The sequence below is a fragment of the Polistes fuscatus genome, unplaced genomic scaffold, assembly GCF_010416935.1.
Source record: "Polistes fuscatus isolate 324 unplaced genomic scaffold, CU_Pfus_HIC Scaffold8, whole genome shotgun sequence".
Classification (NCBI taxonomy): domain Eukaryota; kingdom Metazoa; phylum Arthropoda; class Insecta; order Hymenoptera; family Vespidae; genus Polistes; species Polistes fuscatus.
In genome coordinates this window covers 1,402,803-1,421,780 of record NW_025113162.1, presented here as the reverse complement: position 1 = coordinate 1,421,780, position 18,978 = coordinate 1,402,803, and the positions used below count along the sequence as shown (strand labels likewise).

At 27.5% G+C, this 18,978-nt stretch overlaps 3 protein-coding genes and 1 long non-coding RNA gene across 6 annotated transcripts; 2 read left to right on the top strand and 2 right to left on the bottom strand.

Moving 5' to 3' along the window:
* Positions 1-387: 387 nt before the first annotated feature.
* Positions 388-3,454, bottom strand: LOC122525020 (dystrophin-related protein 2-like). The gene is made up of 10 exons (XM_043647548.1): positions 3,202-3,454; positions 2,915-3,122; positions 2,613-2,856; positions 2,424-2,535; positions 2,163-2,329; positions 1,985-2,100; positions 1,690-1,912; positions 1,288-1,609; positions 884-1,183; positions 388-678 (listed from the first exon to the last, which is right to left on the bottom strand). The coding sequence occupies exons 1-10, from the start codon at positions 3,299-3,301 to the stop codon at positions 557-559; spliced, it is 1,914 nt and encodes a 637-aa protein (XP_043503483.1). The 5' UTR covers positions 3,302-3,454; the 3' UTR covers positions 388-556.
* Positions 3,455-3,706: 252 nt separating this feature from the next.
* On the top strand, positions 3,707-7,472 carry LOC122524657 (serine/threonine-protein kinase RIO1). 2 transcript variants are annotated; one of them, XM_043647025.1, is made up of 4 exons: positions 3,707-4,202; positions 4,667-5,673; positions 5,754-6,271; positions 7,209-7,472. In XM_043647025.1, the coding sequence occupies exons 1-4, from the start codon at positions 4,096-4,098 to the stop codon at positions 7,308-7,310; spliced, it is 1,734 nt and encodes a 577-aa protein (XP_043502960.1). In that variant the 5' UTR covers positions 3,707-4,095; the 3' UTR covers positions 7,311-7,472. The 2 variants fall into 2 exon arrangements, with proteins under 2 accessions (XP_043502960.1, XP_043502962.1); XM_043647027.1 differs by lacking the exon at positions 3,707-4,202 and adding an exon at positions 4,215-4,528.
* A 1,298-nt stretch (positions 7,473-8,770) lies between these two features.
* LOC122524658 lies at positions 8,771-9,355 on the bottom strand. The gene is made up of 2 exons (XR_006305596.1): positions 8,959-9,355; positions 8,771-8,877 (listed from the first exon to the last, which is right to left on the bottom strand). It is a non-coding gene; the product is annotated as an uncharacterized LOC122524658 (long non-coding RNA).
* Positions 9,356-9,480: 125 nt separating this feature from the next.
* LOC122524656 (activating transcription factor 7-interacting protein 1) lies at positions 9,481-18,383 on the top strand. Of its 2 annotated transcripts, none has more exons than XM_043647024.1 (14): positions 9,481-9,570; positions 13,281-13,625; positions 13,814-14,872; positions 14,962-15,305; positions 15,388-15,648; positions 15,740-16,060; positions 16,140-16,287; positions 16,386-16,561; positions 16,642-16,731; positions 16,818-16,878; positions 16,956-17,032; positions 17,128-17,227; positions 17,316-17,485; positions 17,600-18,383. In XM_043647024.1, exons 2-14 carry the CDS (start codon positions 13,358-13,360, stop codon positions 17,693-17,695), a joined length of 3,171 nt encoding a protein of 1,056 aa, XP_043502959.1. In that variant the 5' UTR covers positions 9,481-9,570; positions 13,281-13,357; the 3' UTR covers positions 17,696-18,383. The 2 variants fall into 2 exon arrangements, with proteins under 2 accessions (XP_043502959.1, XP_043502958.1); XM_043647023.1 differs by lacking the exon at positions 9,481-9,570 and adding an exon at positions 12,190-12,709.
* The last annotated feature ends 595 nt before the right edge of the window (positions 18,384-18,978 follow it).

Genomic DNA, 18,978 nt, shown 5'->3' with positions numbered 1-18,978 from the left:
CTAGTCTATTCATCGTATATCGATGAAAATGATTTTGTACATCATTTTTTAACTTATCGCTACATTTTTAACTTAAAGAAGGCATATTAACTTCGTTTTATATGCAAGACTGGGAAATATGCTCAGTATTATTTTAATCTTTTTTTGTTTTGTTTTTTGTAAATTATAATAATTAAATCTTTACAATTTTTATAATACATAAAGTAAATTCAAATATTGTATAAAATATTTTCTTTTCGTTCGATTATTGCAGATAATATACAAAAATCTAATCATATATATATTTTATAATTTGATTCAAGTGATACCATCTTGTATATTTAAATGCATTTCAATTGAATTTAAATGTATTTATAATACAACCATTTTTTTTTAATATATCTTTCATCAAAACGTTTTACTGTTTCATTTATTTTTACAAGGTGGTTACACTTAATTTTAAAAATTTTATATTACTACATTTTTCATAGTCAAATATGGACGGAAAATAATAATATAATTATTATCATTGACATGTGCGGAAAGTGTCTTATTCCGCTCTTTGCTTATAAAATCCTCAAACGTTAGTAGTGAGTTTAGTTCTACGAGATTCCATGCCTTCAATAAGATCAGTTAACAGATCTTCCATTTCTGTTGCTGCTCGCTTTAATTTGCAATTATCATTGACAACGTAGGACTCTGTATGCAATAAGAATACTTATTATTATAAAACAATCATAAAATGTAAAAAAAAAGAAGTACGAGTAGAAATACAAATAACATATAATTTTCTTATAAATTATTCATAATATTTAATATATACGATATTTTTATAACTATACTAATAATTATTGTCGCCGCATAACAATTAAAAACAAACGAATACTGTTTTAGCGTTACTTACCTTCCAGTAAACAATCGTTTGCAACCATGTTTTGCAATCTATCTAATATATCGTTGAGATCTCCTTGAATATTTTGTAAACTACTGTGTTGCGAATGTTTATCAGGACGTTGTAAAGAAGAAGGTGTATTGTCTCTTTGAGGTCCAACGGGAGAATCGGAAATTGTTATCGGTGATTCATTACAAGCAATATTTCCTATTACAAGTTTATTTGTTTGTCTATCGTCTTTGTAATTTGGATCTCCGTTATTTAACCACTGAGAAAAGCCACTGTCGGGTATACTTAATTCCGATCGTTTTCCTAAATACAACAAGGATGTGAAAATAATATAAAAACGTGCATCGCATATATTTTTATATTACATTTTAAGTGCATGCTATTATTATAAAGTAATCATTATTTACCTCCAATCCATGTGCTCAATTCTATGCACGTGCTACTAGGTGCTTTAACAAACGTAGAACTTGTAGAAGCTTCTTCAATGCAAGTAAGACCATTCGTATCATTTTTGTCTAATGATGTATTGAAATTATTTGAGATTTGTTTTTTGTTCCTATCAGCTACATTAGACAAATGTCTTTCTAGAGTGTCTTGACGTATTATCGGACTTAATTCAAATTCTAAAGGTAAAGCTGCGACTCTTGTAGACAATGGAAGCATCGGCGTGCTTTGTAGACGATTAATAAATTGCGGAGGATCGTAAGGAGGATCTGCAAATAAGTATTTCTGAAACATAAATTTAATAACGATATTAATAGATTATTATAATATTCCTGTAAAAAATAATTTTTATTATAATTGTGTACTTTTAATATTTTTAAACGTTGTAGTTGGGACTCGATAGTAGCTCTATGACGATGAAGTCTTTCAGCTCTAGCTCCTTGAATATCAAGTAATTCTATTTGAAGTTGTTTGTTTTCTTCTTCCAAATGTGTTATAATGCTTTGCAATTCCTTTTGAGGATCACTTAAAATTTTCCTTTTTATTGTACTTCTTAATGTGGAGCAATCTGATTGCTTTGTTACGCTACTGAAATATAAACGATTAGACAGAGGAAGCACATAAGCATTAACAAATAAAATTTATAATTTATTAACAAACCTAACAGCATTTTGTTGCAATTCTTCTGGGCTCATTATAACCATTTTAGAAGGACATAATCTCAGTTTATTTCTAATTAATTCAATAATTAATTTTGTTGCTTCGCGATTAGATGTCTACGAAAAAAAAATATTAATAAAATTTCTCATTTTTATAAGATACAAATAAAATAACATACCTTCGCACAATACTCCCGTATTGGATGTTTTAATTTATGTTTATTGGTTGTTTTACCAAGTAAAAAACATTCTTGACATTGATGATAGCCAGTACACTTTAAGCACGAGTATTTTGGTCCTTGCACCGGTGTTATTTTACAAGAAGAACATTTAATATTATGTACAACTGAAATAATAAATTGTTTGATACAAATTCTTGGAAATATTATGTTGAACAAAGGTATGCAAAACATTATTTTCAAAATATACGCGATGCTCACTGTTTTCTGCAGATTTCATTCTATTGAACGTCGTTATCCAAACAAGTAAAGGTGGTTCTTGCATAATCCATGTAGCAAATTCAGATTCCGTAACTCCTAAACATCCTTGAGACTATAATTGAAATATAAAAAATATTAAGTATACATTAATTACATTTTATAATAAAATATTGAAATATCATATATTACCTTTTCAAAACAACTATCGATATGCAATTGAATAAGATGATATCCATAGGTCATATTTTCTCCAAGCATTTCTGTTATTTTACATATGTTAGTTAACAATGTATGCAGACCAGCTCGGGAGAGACAAGCATTATGATCGGCCAACTGCTGATAAAGATATCCATACTTCTCTTGCAATCTTCCACAGCTCATCAATATTAAAGCAAGTTTAACAGAAAAAACTGTAATACTTCTAGTGTTTTTTCTAAAATATTTCATACTTTTTAATATCAATTCTTATAACAGTATTAATTAATACTTACTTGTCGAAGGTACATAAAATATAATTAACGGCAAGCTTAGTTACATGTTCCATATCAAAGTCAAAGTTAGATTCTTTGCGAGCAGCAAAATAAATGTCTGAGAGAACGTCTTCTATTTCGTTTGGATCCAAGTTTACTGAATTTTCTGTTATTGATAATCTGTGACGTTCAAATACACCAGCTATTAATTCTAGCTGTACGTGTTGCACTAAGGAACCAAAAGTAAATAATTATATATTATTTACACATAAGATGCTCAAATATTTTTTCTATAATATTCTACTTACTCTGAAGTTCTCTGTGTATAACTTGCATCTTAACAGCAGTTCTGTATGAAGCATAACGTATAGCGTTACAATCTTCTACAGAACGCATAGTATCCAACATTGCTATTATATTTAATGTACAGTTTAACTAATTTAATTGTGAGAGAGAATACATCAAATTGATATTGTTGTTAAAGTAATTGTTTTCATATTTTAAATTAATATTAAATTCAAAATTGAATAGATATATTTTTTGTTACTTTTGTTTCATAGATCAATGCAATTAATATAGCAAGTTTAATATAAAATAAAACAATATTCAAAATATATGCATCTGTATTTTTATTTTCATTATAATGTATAAAAAAACATATAATTTATGTAAATAAGCATTTTAGAAAAATAGTTAAATTTACGTTAACGTAACATTAGATAACTTACTTTAAGTTAATCCAATAATACAGTTGTGCATATACTTTGATATATTTTAAATGTTGAAAGTAAACAAAAAAACGCCTACGTAAAAGTCATAGAATAAATAATGTAGAGAGAGTGGCGCTGTAATTCACTCCGATGAATACTGGATCAGTATTTCTGTCACGGAGCTTAGATAGAAGGAGCACGAACGTATAGTATCAGAAGTGTCCCCGAAAAGTAGAGCAAATAAAGTTTCATTACAGAGTGCGCTGCAACTGCCTCGAACCAGTTTTTAAATTTAGCGGTTAAAAATATTATAACACAGAGTAAGCTATACTTAACCTACAATTCCAATGTTTACAGATTTTCAAATAAATAATTAACAATTAAAAAATAATGTTGAAATAAATAGTTAATGGCACATTTAATTTTTTAATTTCAATTTGTGTGACGTCACAGAGATTTACTTGCCCATTGCGCTACTCTGGTGGTGAAAATATGTACATGTTATTTGATGCTGTTTTTGGGGACACATTTTATACCAAATGCCCTATGCCGTGCGTGCTCCTTCTATCTAAGCTCCGTGATTTCTGTGTTCACTACAAGTATATATATATAACACCTTTGCTTTATTGTACATAGCTTTAGTGTTACTGTAAAGTAACATTATGAAATAGTTTACAATATTCAATAGTAGAAATATAATTATTTTAAACTTAATTTCATTCAATTTTAAATATAGTGTGCATAAAATAAGTAACGTTTGTTATTAGAATCTTTTTAAAATTATTTCATAGTTATACATTACATTAGCACATTGCAATATTGTAAGTTAAATTTCAAATTACTTAATAAATACGTTTGATATTATTATCATGCTCGAAACATATGATGAAGGACAATTTAGTGATGCTGATGAAACTGAAATAACGTTCGTAAATTTTCATTATTTTATTTTACTCTTGATAACCTTCAAAAATTGATAAATAATAATATTTGATTTTATATTATTATATATTTAAAGTTTCCTGATAATTATTTACTTCTGATATTCATTAATTATGAGCAGGTCGATTAAATCAAGAGGAGCACCATCGTTTCAATGCACACTGGTCAAAGATATTGCAGACTTAACGTTAACACAAAGCGATGACGAAGAAAATTATTTCAGTGATGATAATTATGATTGGGATGTAGATAATGCTGGAAATAATCGGAAAGATGTAGTCAAAAATGTAAATGCACGGAGTATCAATGCACAATCTGCTTCCAATAAGATATCTAATTATCAACCAAATGACAAATTATTTCGTCGTTATTCTAATAAGATCAATATGGAAAAATATGAAGGTCCATCACTGCCAGGACACGCTGCTAATTTTCTCATAGAAACTGACAAACGTATTAATAAGGATCGCATTAGAACTAAAGATAAACATGATCGAGCAACAGTCGAACAAGTTATGGATGCTCGTACTAAGATGATATTGTTTAAATTCTTAAATCAAGGAATAATAGGTGAAATAAATGGCTGTATTTCAACTGGAAAAGAAGCTAATGTTTATCATGCGGTATCTAAAACTGGAAATGAATTTGCTATCAAAATATACAAAACTTCTATTTTACGTTTCAAAGATCGTGATAAATACGTAACTGGAGAATTTCGTTTTCGGCATGGATATTGTCGTCATAATCCTCGCAAAATGGTAAGGACATGGGCTGAAAAAGAAGTTAGAAATTTAACACGCATAAACCAAGCAGGTATAAACGCTCCTAAACCTATTAGATTACGTAGTCATGTATTATTAATGGAATTTATTGGTACCAATGGTTGGCCTTCGCCTAAATTGAAAGATGCTGAGATCAATGCTTCAAAGTATAGAAAACTTTATACAGAATGCATCAAAATGATGTGGCAAATGTATCATAAATGTAAATTAGTTCATGCTGATTTAAGTGAATACAATATGCTCTATCGCGATGGATCTCTTGTACTAATAGATGTATCTCAATCGGTCGAACACGATCATCCTATGGCTCTCGAATTTCTTCGAAAAGATTGTACAAATATTAGTGGTTAGTCTAGAAATAAATACTAAGTCAAATGTTTTATAATTAATTCCAATATTAATGTAATCATTTATATTTTTTTTTAGAGTATTTTAAGAAAAATGACGTATGCGTAATGTCTGTAAAAGCATTGTTTGACTTCATAACGGATCCAACAGTGAATGAAAATAACATGGATGAGTATTTAAATATAATGTCAAGCCAAGTACATGAAAGAATAGATCAAGAAAATTATCCAGAACAAGAAATAAACGAGCAAGTTTTCAAACAAGCTTATATACCACAAAGATTAGATCAAGTGATTGATGTAGAACGAGATATAAAACTTGCTAAAACAAAGAAAGAAGATTTGATTTATAAAACATTAATAGGATTGAAAGCAGATTTGTCCAAACCTAATAAAACACCTGAAGTTATAGCCAAAAAATCTAAGAAAAGTATCACAGGCAATAATGGAGAAGAAGAAGAAGAAGAAGGAACAGACAGTAGTGATGATGAAAGTATATGTTCGAGTAATGTGAATTCAGACAACGATAGCAAAGAAAATGAAAAAAAATTTACTAATTCCGCACGTCCTCGTAATGAAAGTCCGGAGAGTAAAAAGGTTATTTATTTATTTTATCTATTACACGTTAAGTGCGAAGCTGATTTTGTTTTGCTTTCCGTTCAGGCGACAAGCGACGATCATTCGGTAGAATACCCGGTTATATATTAACTTAGGAAGTAACACAACATTGCAATGACAAATGTGCGATTGTGTGCTTGAACTATGCGAAAGATGCAACTAATGTAAAATAAGTAGAATGTATATTCGGTGTAAACAAAAGAAAATTGAAAAAATTATTAAAGAAAAGATGAAAGCAAAGATAAGCCACGATCACCTAAACAAAAAGTTCATTGTCGTCCTCTAGAAACTGACTCTGCTTGAATGGAAAGTTGACTGTTGGGCCTCACGGGGACTGACATAGCGCTTAACATGATATATTCATTTATTGTTAACATTATGACGACGTAAAGCACTACTTGGTATCATGCGCAAAACTGTTGAGTAAATGTCGGTGATGTAATGTTGGGGTCATGCATAAAACAAAAGAATTAAGAAAACAAATTTAATGTTAAGTCTTATGGAGTCGAAAAACCGTCAGCGACAAGCAAAATGATCTGAGTCAGTCTTGCTGGCGCCAAACAAAAGAATCCTAATTAGACGTCCCGTCGTTATAGTGTTACTTAAGCAGTAATCACCAATTTGTTACTGCGATTCGTTTGTAGTGCTTTTTTAAATATGTAACAGAATATCCCATCGAATGATCGTCGTTTGCAACCTGAACAGAAAATAGAGCACAATCAGCTCCGCGCTCAACATGTTAACATTGTTGACTGAGTGCCTATAACGGACAAAACGCTATTGTCGTGTTTCATTTCTGAACATACCGTAATCAAAGAGTTCATTTTTTTATTCTTTTTTGTATATGAATTAAATGTTTTTACATTTGTTAATTTAATTATACAACAATCATTTTTTTATGAATTTGTTTTTATAGGCTCGGAAAAAAGCTATCAAAGAACAACAAGCTGAGAAGAGGAAAAGTAAAGTCAAAAAGCATGTAAAGAAAAGAAAAGAAAGAATACTTAAAAAAAAATAGAAACATATATTGAAACAATATTGCATCTGATATAAATGAAATTTATTTTATTAATAAGATTAAGTAACAAGAAATTATATAACAAACAGTAACGTGCGCTAAAAAACTACAATTAATTATATATTTGTATTAAATTTGGTTTAAAAGAAGAGAGACAAAAAAGAATATGAGAAAAAATTGAAAGAAAAAGAATCTATTTAAAACGATAATTAAAGCACATATTTTTTTAATAACGTAAATGACTTACAATATAATTTATTTTCTATTAGATCGTTTGAAATATGTTGCATTAAAATTTTACAGATTATATTTACGATATAAAAATATTGCTATTGCGTAATTTAAGTAAAAAATTACGCGTGAAAATGTAATTTATTTCTTATCGAATGTCATAAGTATGTATAAATATGCAATAATCTATATTTGTATATATGAATTTAATTGACTAAGCTCGATAGAATGATATACTGAAATAAAGTAAATATAAAAACATTAATATTTTGAAAATTATTCATTCCTATCGACTCAACATAATAAATTAATAAAATCCTTTTTGTAAAAAATTGTAATTAACCAATATAATTAAATACTAAGACATTATTAATATATCAAAAAAATTCGATTATTTCACCTAGCATTGTTTAAAGAATTTTTAATAGTTAACTTTACAACATGTTTATTCATTTTTATTTACATAATTAATTTAATAGTTAACTTTTCACATGTGTATTACACATTTACATGAAAGATAAAAAGTCATTATTTATATTCATATGGATTCTATTATGTATGTAAATTGATTCTTTCTTGTTTTTTAAATAAATTTATGATTACTAGAACCCAAAGTTTACTTTCAGATTAACAAGCATGGTTTATTAATAATTTTTTTCATATAATTTCTTTTTATGCTCTAATATTCAAGTATTTTTTAACATATTCGTTAATTATACTTAATAATTTGGAATTAGAGTATGCCTACATGTGTATGTGTTTGAGAAACATTTATAAATCCATGTAAGTAACTATTTGTTGTGCGTGTAGAAAATTTTCGGCTCACATTCCTGAAATATTTTTGGTTATCGTTTAATCATATCTGTAAAAATTAAACAAATATTAGCATTTAGTGTTTCAATAGTAATATTTTTCTTTAGAAGTATTTTTAACGTAAGTAATTAGATTAGTTTTACTATATCTTATATCAGTAACTTTTAACGCACGCGTCTTAGATGTTTAGCATATTTTTTACGTAATAACCACACAAAAAATGGCTACCTAAAAAATAAAGTGAATAAACTCTTTATCCCTTTTTTCTTTTGCAGTTTCGTGTTTCTATAATTCTTTCATCAAATAGATCAGAGAAAAAGAACTAACTTTAAGATTTTAATTTGTATTTCTTCATTTTTTTATATGATCGATATTTGTACAATTTGTAATACAAAATGGGGAAAATAATATATTCATTGCCGCGATTTAGTCAATTTATTTATATATTCTCTTTGATACATGTTTATAATGCATTAATATATGTCTCTTCATTTTATTGTATCTTATACATATCCATATGAACCTAAAAAAAGTCTAATAATAGAAATGTATTATTAATATTAATCATAGGAAATACGTATAAATATAGAAAACGATTGTATACGAAAGCTATTAAACGTAGTATTCCAAATTCTTGTCGTGTAATCCAGTATGCGAGTTATCTTTCCTGTTTAAGAAAACATACAAGGAAGATGAAAAGAAATATTAACATTATAATGTATTCCTTAGAACATGAAATTAAGATAGGAGTGGGTCCACGTATGGTGAAAAAGAAAAAAAGATTCAATCGAAATGTATGTAAACTCCAAAAAAACTTTTAGGATTCGACTAAAATGTAGAAGAGGTTGTGAGAATTTGTACGCATGCGCGAGTAGAAACATTGCGTTGCTTGATAAAATGTATGGAAAAACTGGCATATATTAATTACATAACATCAATATGACACTTACACGTCAATTAATACATTCTTTACCAGATTAATTGAAGATTTACATATATTAAATATTTAATAAAAGGAAGATTTGAAAATATTATGTACGTACGAGAAGAAGCGGCAACGTCGCATGTTATTTCCTCGAAGTGCAACATTGCAGTTATATGATAAAGAGGTATAGAAGTGTGTCTTCGTTCCTGGGATATTTGTTATAAACATACGTTTTCTAAACGCAGATTATATGTGCATCATTGACTACAATCTACTACCCAATATCGTGACGTAAGTTAACATATAACACATGATTTCTAATACTAATATAAATGGTATCCTCCATTTTTAAAATAATCACTATAACATAATCGGAATGGTTATGGTTGGGTACAAGTGTCGATGGAGTACATTAACCTATTCCAAATTTTTGTATTTTTCAAAAATAATTTTTATTGTAAACTCTTGCTGATTATAACATATTAATATATCTATTACAATATTGTAACAATATTTAATAACGATCACGTTAATTTTATTTCTAAAACTTTACTAACAATAATCTCAATGGTATTTACTTTTTTATCAAACGAATTAAGAGCCGCCAGTGACTATGGGCCTTGAGTCCCAAGTCCGGTCACAATGCCTCTAATCATAGTCATGCACATATATACATTGCTATATAATCAAACAACTATATGCATGACTATATGTATACATATGTAGGACTAATAGCAACTATTACTATTAGACTTCAAAAGCAACCATTTTAGAATTCATCAAAACGCCATCTTGTTGTCTTCTACGAAATGGTTGACATGATGATATTTTGTTTCATTTTCAAACTAAAACATTAAATTCAACTATCTATTATTATTCTAATTTACTTCCGATGAAACATAATTATAGGAATTATATCGAATAGTGTCTTTTAATAGCAAAGCATTGTAATTACGTAATTACAATTATCGTGATACTTAAAATAAATTTATTTTTTTAAACATTTTTGTATACGAATTTTGTTATAATAATTTTTAGTTGTTTTTTTGTTTAAAATGAAACTATTAGATGTACTACATCGATTATACACTATCGATACATCATATCGATTGCATATGTAACAGGGCAACGTATTTAGAGCTGAAATAAATAACAAATTTGAATAAATGTTTAATTAACAAAAAAATAGATATTTGTAGGTTGGATATAAAAATTATATAATCAAAGTTTAAATCGAAATATAGAAGCGCAAATCGATCGAATATTTGGCGAATAATCACATGATTTCTCCCACTATAGAGCTCAAATATTGTACTACTAGTACAGCGCACGTTGGCCTTATCAAAAGGCGCAGAATGTACGAGGGTGGGGTTATTCATGGACCGTTCAATAAAGAGTACGTGTCGGTTTTGTTAGGTTAAAAAGTAACAATAATTATGTTAATAAATAATTATTTTTAATTAAAAACGAATAATTAATTATTTTATTTTAATTAAAAATCATTACGATCGTAGCGTTAAATTATTTTCAAAGATCATTCAATTTTGAATGTCTTAACTAATATTTTGCAAATTTAATAGTATTATAGTATTATACATGTAGAGATGAATATGTATCAATAGAAAATTTAGATTATAAAATACGCACACACACACACATACACATACATGCTTGATATTTTATATTTACATGTTATCTAATCTGTATAATTTGTTATTTATGCATTTAAAAAAAAACATTAGATAAATGTTTAATCAAAAAAACAATTGCAAGCGTTATGCAAATTTTTTATTATATTTCGACTAATAATAGTTTTATTTTGAAACTAAATGAATGTTTGAACTGATAGAACAAATGCTAATATTAACAAATGTAAAAAAAAAAAATATAAAATATTAGAAATTAGTGAAACGTGTGTATGAAAGAAGAAAAGTAATGTTCAAATGAATGTCTGCTGTAAACCGGTCTACAAGTTCAAGCAATACTATCAAGAGTCTACAAAAAGAGAAAACAGAAAACAAATGAAAGGAGCAACATATTTTCGAAAGAGAAATGATTCTTTTTGGGACATCTTTATTTACATCGGGATGGATGTATCCCCCTCCATGACGCAATACGTAAAGCTACTACGATGAAATCGAGTTCGTGCATCTTCGGATTATTTCGTCGGGACACATCTCGGGGCCTAGGTTCAGTGATTTACGTTACAATATTATCAAAATCCACCAAATAATAGAGTATTTTCGATACAGATTAGGCACATTTTCGAAACACTTAATGTGCTAATCGATTTGATTAGTATACATCGATAAATAATATCTAAGTCATACATCAAAACGAATTATTCGCAATTCGTTAATGTTAATTAATGACGCGCGATATTCGTCTTGTATGATTCTCTCAACGAAACCGTGCGTTTTGATATGTTGCTGTGATCAAAAGTGTTATTTTTTTATTCTTTTATTTTTTTAATGCGCCATAGATGTTAAGGACAGTCAAACGCGAAATAAATCAATTTCTTTTGGTTTACGGTAGGTCTGGTTGCCTATTGTTCGCCAAATGTATTACGGCTGATTAATATTAGTTTTTAGTTAAGAATTGAATACTGTATGTATTGTTGGTCCGCCATCTTGTAAATTCCACTATTTATGGGCCAGGGTCGAGAGTATAACAACCAGTTGACTGTAAGGGCCCTTTAATATTAAACATTCGATTATCTTAAATACCCTAATTGATATTTGTCTATAAATATCACTTATTATCAGTACGATTTACTTCTATATATATATTTATATAAATATATATATATATATATATATATTTTATATTTTCTTAAATGACACTTAAGTCAGCCATTTGAAAACAAATGAAACAAAATTGTCTGCCTAACGTTTTTTCCCGCGCGAGTCATGAAATGACATAAGTGGTGACATCGTGCGGTGAGCATTGATCTGATTCTTCGAAAATATTAAACTCATGCCAACTTTCTACTCAATATGTTCGTTTTTAGTGATTATTAACGGATATTTTTGTTTTCTCTCTTTCTCTCTTTCTTTTTCGCGGTTTCATTCATCGATTTCTCTTTCATTAGTACGTAGAGTTGTGTACATAAACATGCGTAAAATAACGTGTGTTATTATTCCTTCTTTTTCAGTACTATTTAATTAAAATAATAATTTTACAATAATTATAACAATTTTTATATTTTATTTCGTTTCTTAATGTATCGCGAGAGTTCCCTCAATTTTTATTCTAATATATGAATGAGAATGGAAAACAATTTATGGGTTACACAAACAATGTTTTTTTTAACGCGGCATCGTATAAAAAAAATGACATTCAATGTTTATTATATCAGTGAAATGTGATTAAGATTAAATGATTGTCACGCAACTAACTGGAATTATTTACAGTTATTCAAGTGGATTAGGTGAATTTAAAGATCTAGTTTCTATTTCTAAATGTTTTTTAATATATTTTTTGTCTCTCTCTCTCTCTCTCTCTCTCTCATTTGTTTTCCTTAAATAATTTCAATCATTCAAAAAAAGTACTTGAAAATTTTACTGAAATATTCGTTCAAATTTTGATGGCGAGCTGTTATCAATTTAATTTATTACATTTAAGTATCATTTGTCATTTGTTAATATAATTGTAACATTGTTATATTTTTTGCATTTTTCTTAAGAATATAAATATTTTCTTAGCTTTAATGGAGTATAATTTACAAATTTATATTAATACGTTTATTATTAATAATTATATATATTTATATATATTATTGTAATATTATTATGTATGTGAAAATATGTTGACCATAGATTGAAATTATTTATATATTTATGATTTAATAAATAAACAAAATAGTGAATACTATTAGAATCTTAAGTTTAATTATTTTCTTTACTCTTGCGGGAAGAAATTATTATAAACATTGTAAATAATAATAATATTTATAATTATAATTAATAATTAATGATGTAGTATAATTGGATTATTCGCAGATAAGAGAGTAAACTGTAAAATAATAAATGGGACTGCTGTGACATTTATCTCTTTATGTACTGCCTTTCTTTAAATAATGGAGACATTAAGAAATGATACACTAAATGATTCTACATCCATTGCAACTGATCATGCACACACCGCTGATATTCTAAATGCGGATGAATTGTCAAGACAAAAAGAAGATGAACTTTTATATGGGACGGCAGAAGACGGAGAGGAAGAAGAAGCATTGTCTGATGATAGTTTACGTTTAAGACTTTCTGATGACGAAGCTGAAGCAGAAGACATTATTCTACCATCTACAAATCCTAAGCTATGTGATAAAGAGACGAAAGATAAGGGTGAGTTGAAATTATGTATATATTTCTATTTCTTTTTGTTTTTGTTTTACCTAAGCATTGGAATAAATGTTTGATTAGGAAAGAATTATTATTTTTTTCAATTGATATGAATATTCGATGATTTGTTTAATGAAAATATTCTCAACAATGACGTTCATGCTTTTTCTAATTTTTGCTATTCTACATAGATAAGAATAGTAGTGATGAAGAATCTAATAAAAAACAACAATCCCATAATGAAGTAGATAATAGTGAAAGGAAAGATCTAAACACTGATAATGAAGAAGAAGCGGAGGTTTGGAAATCGAGTTTAGGAGAAACAAATAATCTAGTTCTAAATAGTAATAATAATGATAAATCGACTGGGGAGAAATGTAATAATGAATCAATTAATAGTTCTACTAAAACGAAAAGTAAAACCGATAAATTAACGAAAACGAAAAGTGGGACTTGTAATACTAGTAAATACAATTGTGATGATAACAGATTAGCTGATAATTTAAGCAATTCAATTAGCAAAGAAAAAGATAAATCTTCTTTGAAAGAGAAAAATGAATATAAAGAGAGCAATCAAAAAAGTATTGGAGATCAAAACGAAGAAGAAGATATTAGTAAAGAAAATGATCAATGTCGAGATGACAAACAAGATTCAATGCTAAATAAGAATGAGAAAATACTGAGTAGCAATTGTAATACGGATGTCTTTATTAATAAGAAAGCATTAAGTTCAACTTCGGACGATTGTTCAACAATTGATGAATATTCCGAGGATAAAAAAAAAGTTAATAAGACAGAAACAACTATAGCTAGTAAACGCCAGGAATTTAATCAAGAGTCTTTTAAAAATGATCAAAAAGTTAGTAACGATAAATGTAATAAAAAGGTATTAGATGATGAAATCAATTTAGATCAAACTTCAAATTCATCAGATAATAATACTTTAATAAAAAAGCAAAATGAAAAATTGAATTTATCAAAAAGCTTTGAAAACAATGATAAGTACACAATTCATCAATCAACGTCGGAAGCTATAAATGTGAACAATAATGATATTAACGAGTCTGCAATTTCTGTTGATGAAAGTTCTTTAACAACAAGTATAGGCACATCATCAGAGCCGTCGGTTGATAAAGATATAAATAATGGGAATGAAGAAAATATCGTTGAAATTTCGAGACCGCAACGAAAAAGAAGACGATCGAGGAAGATGACCATCTTGGAACAAGATACTATTCAAGAAAAGCATGGTATGAATACTATTCTTTAATATAGAGTAATATTATTTTAATACGATTTAAGGTACATACATTTAATAGAATAATTGTTTCATGTATAGAAGGACGACAGAAAAGAAAAACTGCTAAAAATGCAGAAGAAATAATAAGAAAAAAGTTGTTAGCTCAGGATAGCGATATAGATTCTAGTGATAATTCTGATAAAAATTTAATTTTAAATCATAAAATTAATCAGGATGTGCAACCTCTTTCTCCTTCTTCTTTAAAACGTCATTCTACTGAGATTGATTTAACTGTTAATGGTAATATGAAAAAACTCAAAAGTTCTAAAGTTGAAGATGTTACCTCACACAAAGAAGAAACAAATGATATAGGAAGTCTTAATTATATAAGTAAATTATTTAGAAGGAATGTTAAGGAAAAACTACCTAAATTAAAGCAAGAAGTAAGTTATTTCAATATTCTCTTATAATGAAATATGTTAATCTAAATATGTGATCGATATATATATAAAACACATGTTTTAGGAATTGGAAGAACTATTATTACAAAAAATTGTAGAAGCCGTAGCAATGCGTGGTGAAATTGGAAGATTAAGAGAACAAGCAAAAATATCTGAAAAAAATCAAGAAGCAACGCGAACTAGGTGTCAACAATTAGCAAAGCAACTAAAGGATTTTGAAATGGTTTTAAATCGTAATATGGCTGATAGACGGGCAAATAATGATAAACCAGTGGTACCGATAAAGATTAATCGATCTGTTGGATTACAAGTTAACTTTATTACGGTAATATATTACTATTATCGTTAATCTGTTTATTTTAATCTATTACTTTTTATTTATTTATTTATTTATTTATTTAATAAATATTATATAGGATCATGGAATACAAAGTTTAAGACAATTACAACAAAATCCTCCAATAAAATGTATAAATATACCACCTACACTTACTCCTATAGTCAATGAAACAAATTCACTGAATCAAAGAAAAGGAATAAAAGTAAGATCTCCAAGAAAAATTGAGATACCCATAGTCGCTCAACAACCTGTTACTATATCGCACAGTACAGTACAACCTCCTACATTAATTCCTGCTGTGACTCCAGCGGCTTTAGTTATGTCTAAACCTGTCGAATCTCAACATTCTATAAGTCTGCAAAATCCAACCAATAGTATTCAACAAATATTGCCAACTGTATGTATCATAAATATTATTAGATTAATAATATAAGTATTTACAATAATATATAAATATTTGACAATTAATTTAATAGCCACAACAGCCATTATCGCCACAAACTGTAATGCTAAATGGAAAAGTTCCGCAACAACAGACAAGTCGACAAAGTACAACAACGAATGTTTCCAAAACAAATACTAATGATCTCATTGATTTAACGGATGAAGAGGAAAAAAATAAATGTATGTTTCAAAATATTTACATATGGAAATATATGGAAAAATATAGATGTTTTATTATATGATAATTGTATAATCTATTGTCTGTCTATTCTTTATAGCTACAATAAACATACCAAATGTGATCAAAAACACAGATAATTTAGTAAATATTAAACCGAAGACATCGAACAATTTTCCTAGAGTAATTCAAACAATCCCTGCGAATGTAGCTATATCTCAACCTAGCATCAGGGTGGTTCATACAGCAAGTCATCCAACACCAACTGCTTTAGTAGTAAGTAAATTTATGTTCTTATACATACCATCTTAATCATGATATGTAAAAGATATTTAAAGCTGTATTTCTTTTGACAGAACAATATGAATGCACCTAGATTAGCATACGTAATGCAAGGTGGAGTTGTTCCAGGAAGACAATTATTAATAACATCAAATTCTAATCAAGTATAACAATATATTTATTAATAAAATTCTCTAAATTGAATTAAAAAGATATGTGAAAATAAAGTTTCTAATTACATAATTTTCAGATAAGACCAGTAGTAAGTTCATGTAACAGACCACCATTTACAACAGTTGCATATAAAACTGGTAAATAGTATTAACATTATCATATTTCTATTTAGTTAACATCAGTAGATTTTCTTTTTCTCTTTTTTCTTATTTAGGCATTTCAACAAATGCAAATGGTACTGTACGCGTACTCACAACACCGGCTGTTCCTACAAATATACAACCAAAAAGAGTGAGTTATTCAAAGATAAAATTTGTTATTTTCTCGGGAAGATTTATTATTACAATATAAATGAACTAATTTAAATATTATCATATTTATTTTAGCACCCGGCACCTCTTCCAGAATCTCCTCAGTATAACATTACTCCTCATACAAAATTGCCTCCACCAGCTCCTTCTTTGAAAATATCCAAAGTTGCAAATGGTATGTATTTTATGTAGTGCTACACAAATTTATTTTATAAAAACTAATTTATAAAAATAATCATTAAATGATGTTTTATATTTTCTAGGTATAGTGTTATCGTGGAATATGACACTTTCGGATAAATACGCAGATATAGTTAGTTACCAATTGTATGCTTATCAAGAAGTCGCAGGTGTATCTCCTAGTACGAATCTTTGGAAAAAAGTTGGTGACGTTCGAGCTCTACCACTGCCTATGGCTTGTACTCTTACTCAGGTAAATAATAATTAATAATAGAAAATAATATAATAGAGATATGTGCGATAATGGGAATATTATTTCAAATTGTTTAAATATTAGTTAAAAAGTTATAAATCGTAAATATTTTAGTTTTCAGAAGGTAACAATTATTACTTTGCTGTCAGAGCAGTTGATTCACATTCCAGGAAAGGACAATATAGTATACCTGGCAATATTTCATTGTAAAATATCAATTGAAAAAAAATATTCATATGTACACAATTTCTATTCCTTAGAACTTATTAAATTTAAAAAATTACATTTGTATACACATAAAAACACACACTATCATTCATACATACACATACACATACGAGATAAAGACAAATGCTTCACAGCTCCAAATATCATATATAATTATATTATTATCAATTACTTTAATATCCTTGTCGTAAGTGCAACGAGTAATTGATAACTTGTAATTATATCAATTATATATTAATTTTGTAAAAGATTTCTCTCATTAAAAAATTATTCTAGTCCAAATATATTCCTATTTAATTAATTAATAATACTCGCTCAAAATAATAACAACGGCAACCGGATTTGTGGAGCATTAAAAACAAAAAGAAATGAATAAAAATAAAATCAATTGTGAGAACAGAGTGTTGAGAAAGATATTTGATAAAAGTGTTCAAAATAGGGCTTGTCATTTTTTTACTTCTTTTTATAGACAAAGTTATTTTTAGAAACTCAATAAATTTCTTTAATTTATATATACACAATTTGTGTAATCATGTGAATCTCATATTAACTATTCTATTATAAATGTTGAATTAAAAATAAATCTTTAGTAAGCGTAATTTGCTTAATTTTTATACAATTTAAAACTGTTTTGATATTCAATAAAAGCGTTAATATGTGTCATTGTAAACTATTTTTATTCATTTAGATCAGCGGCGTGTTAAATTATTGCATTTATATCAGCAAATATTTATTATTTCTTCTTTGGAACGGAAACATTTGGATTCGATTAAATCTCTATCAAATGTTTTCAAAATTACAGTACTGAATACCTCATTGATATTATTTATTAATTAAATTATTATGTTTAAAATGAAATGAATACTATTTTTATCTCTGATACAAGAATTATTTGCGTTACGGATTTTATGTACCGCTGATTTAAATAATATGTAAATATCAATGTTTATACATGTGCTAAATAAAATTGTAATAATTATTAATAGACGAATATATATATAATGGAGATCATAAGTATATATATGATCTCTATTACAATCGTAATTTTATTCTATTAATTATCATTGCAATGAATAATTGTTTGTTATTCTATTTATTTATTACTTTATATTTTTTGCGAACATTCAATTATTAAAAATATATTTCATTATTAGAAATTTGTCTGTTGTAAATTTACCTCTAAAAAGACAATAGCCAACGAGAGTGCTTTTTTTACTACGCATGCGCAAAATCATTTTTGTGCACTCACCTGATCGTGTGAACGT

What these genes read in the sequence shown, in the direction of transcription:
- LOC122525020 (XM_043647548.1), bottom strand. Translation starts at nt 3,301, where the DNA reads ATGTTGGATACTATGCGTTCTGTAGAAGATTGTAACGCTATACGTTAT. An exon ending in ATTTTATGTACCTTCGACAA is followed by an intron (nt 2,857 to 2,914) that starts GTAAGTATTAAT and finishes GAAATATTTTAG; the next exon opens with AAAAAACACTAGAAGTATTA. An exon ending in AAACGATTGTTTACTGGAAG is followed by an intron (nt 679 to 883) that starts GTAAGTAACGCT and finishes TATTGCATACAG; the next exon opens with AGTCCTACGTTGTCAATGAT.
- LOC122524656 (XM_043647024.1), top strand. Translation starts at nt 13,358, where the DNA reads ATGGAGACATTAAGAAATGATACACTAAATGATTCTACATCCATTGCA. An exon ending in TGAAGAGGAAAAAAATAAAT is followed by an intron (nt 16,288 to 16,385) that starts GTATGTTTCAAA and finishes TATTCTTTATAG; the next exon opens with CTACAATAAACATACCAAAT. An exon ending in TAACATCAAATTCTAATCAA is followed by an intron (nt 16,732 to 16,817) that starts GTATAACAATAT and finishes CATAATTTTCAG; the next exon opens with ATAAGACCAGTAGTAAGTTC.
- LOC122524657 (XM_043647025.1), top strand. Translation starts at nt 4,096, where the DNA reads ATGTACATGTTATTTGATGCTGTTTTTGGGGACACATTTTATACCAAA. An exon ending in GATTTCTGTGTTCACTACAA is followed by an intron (nt 4,203 to 4,666) that starts GTATATATATAT and finishes AATTATGAGCAG; the next exon opens with GTCGATTAAATCAAGAGGAG. An exon ending in AGATTGTACAAATATTAGTG is followed by an intron (nt 5,674 to 5,753) that starts GTTAGTCTAGAA and finishes ATTTTTTTTTAG; the next exon opens with AGTATTTTAAGAAAAATGAC.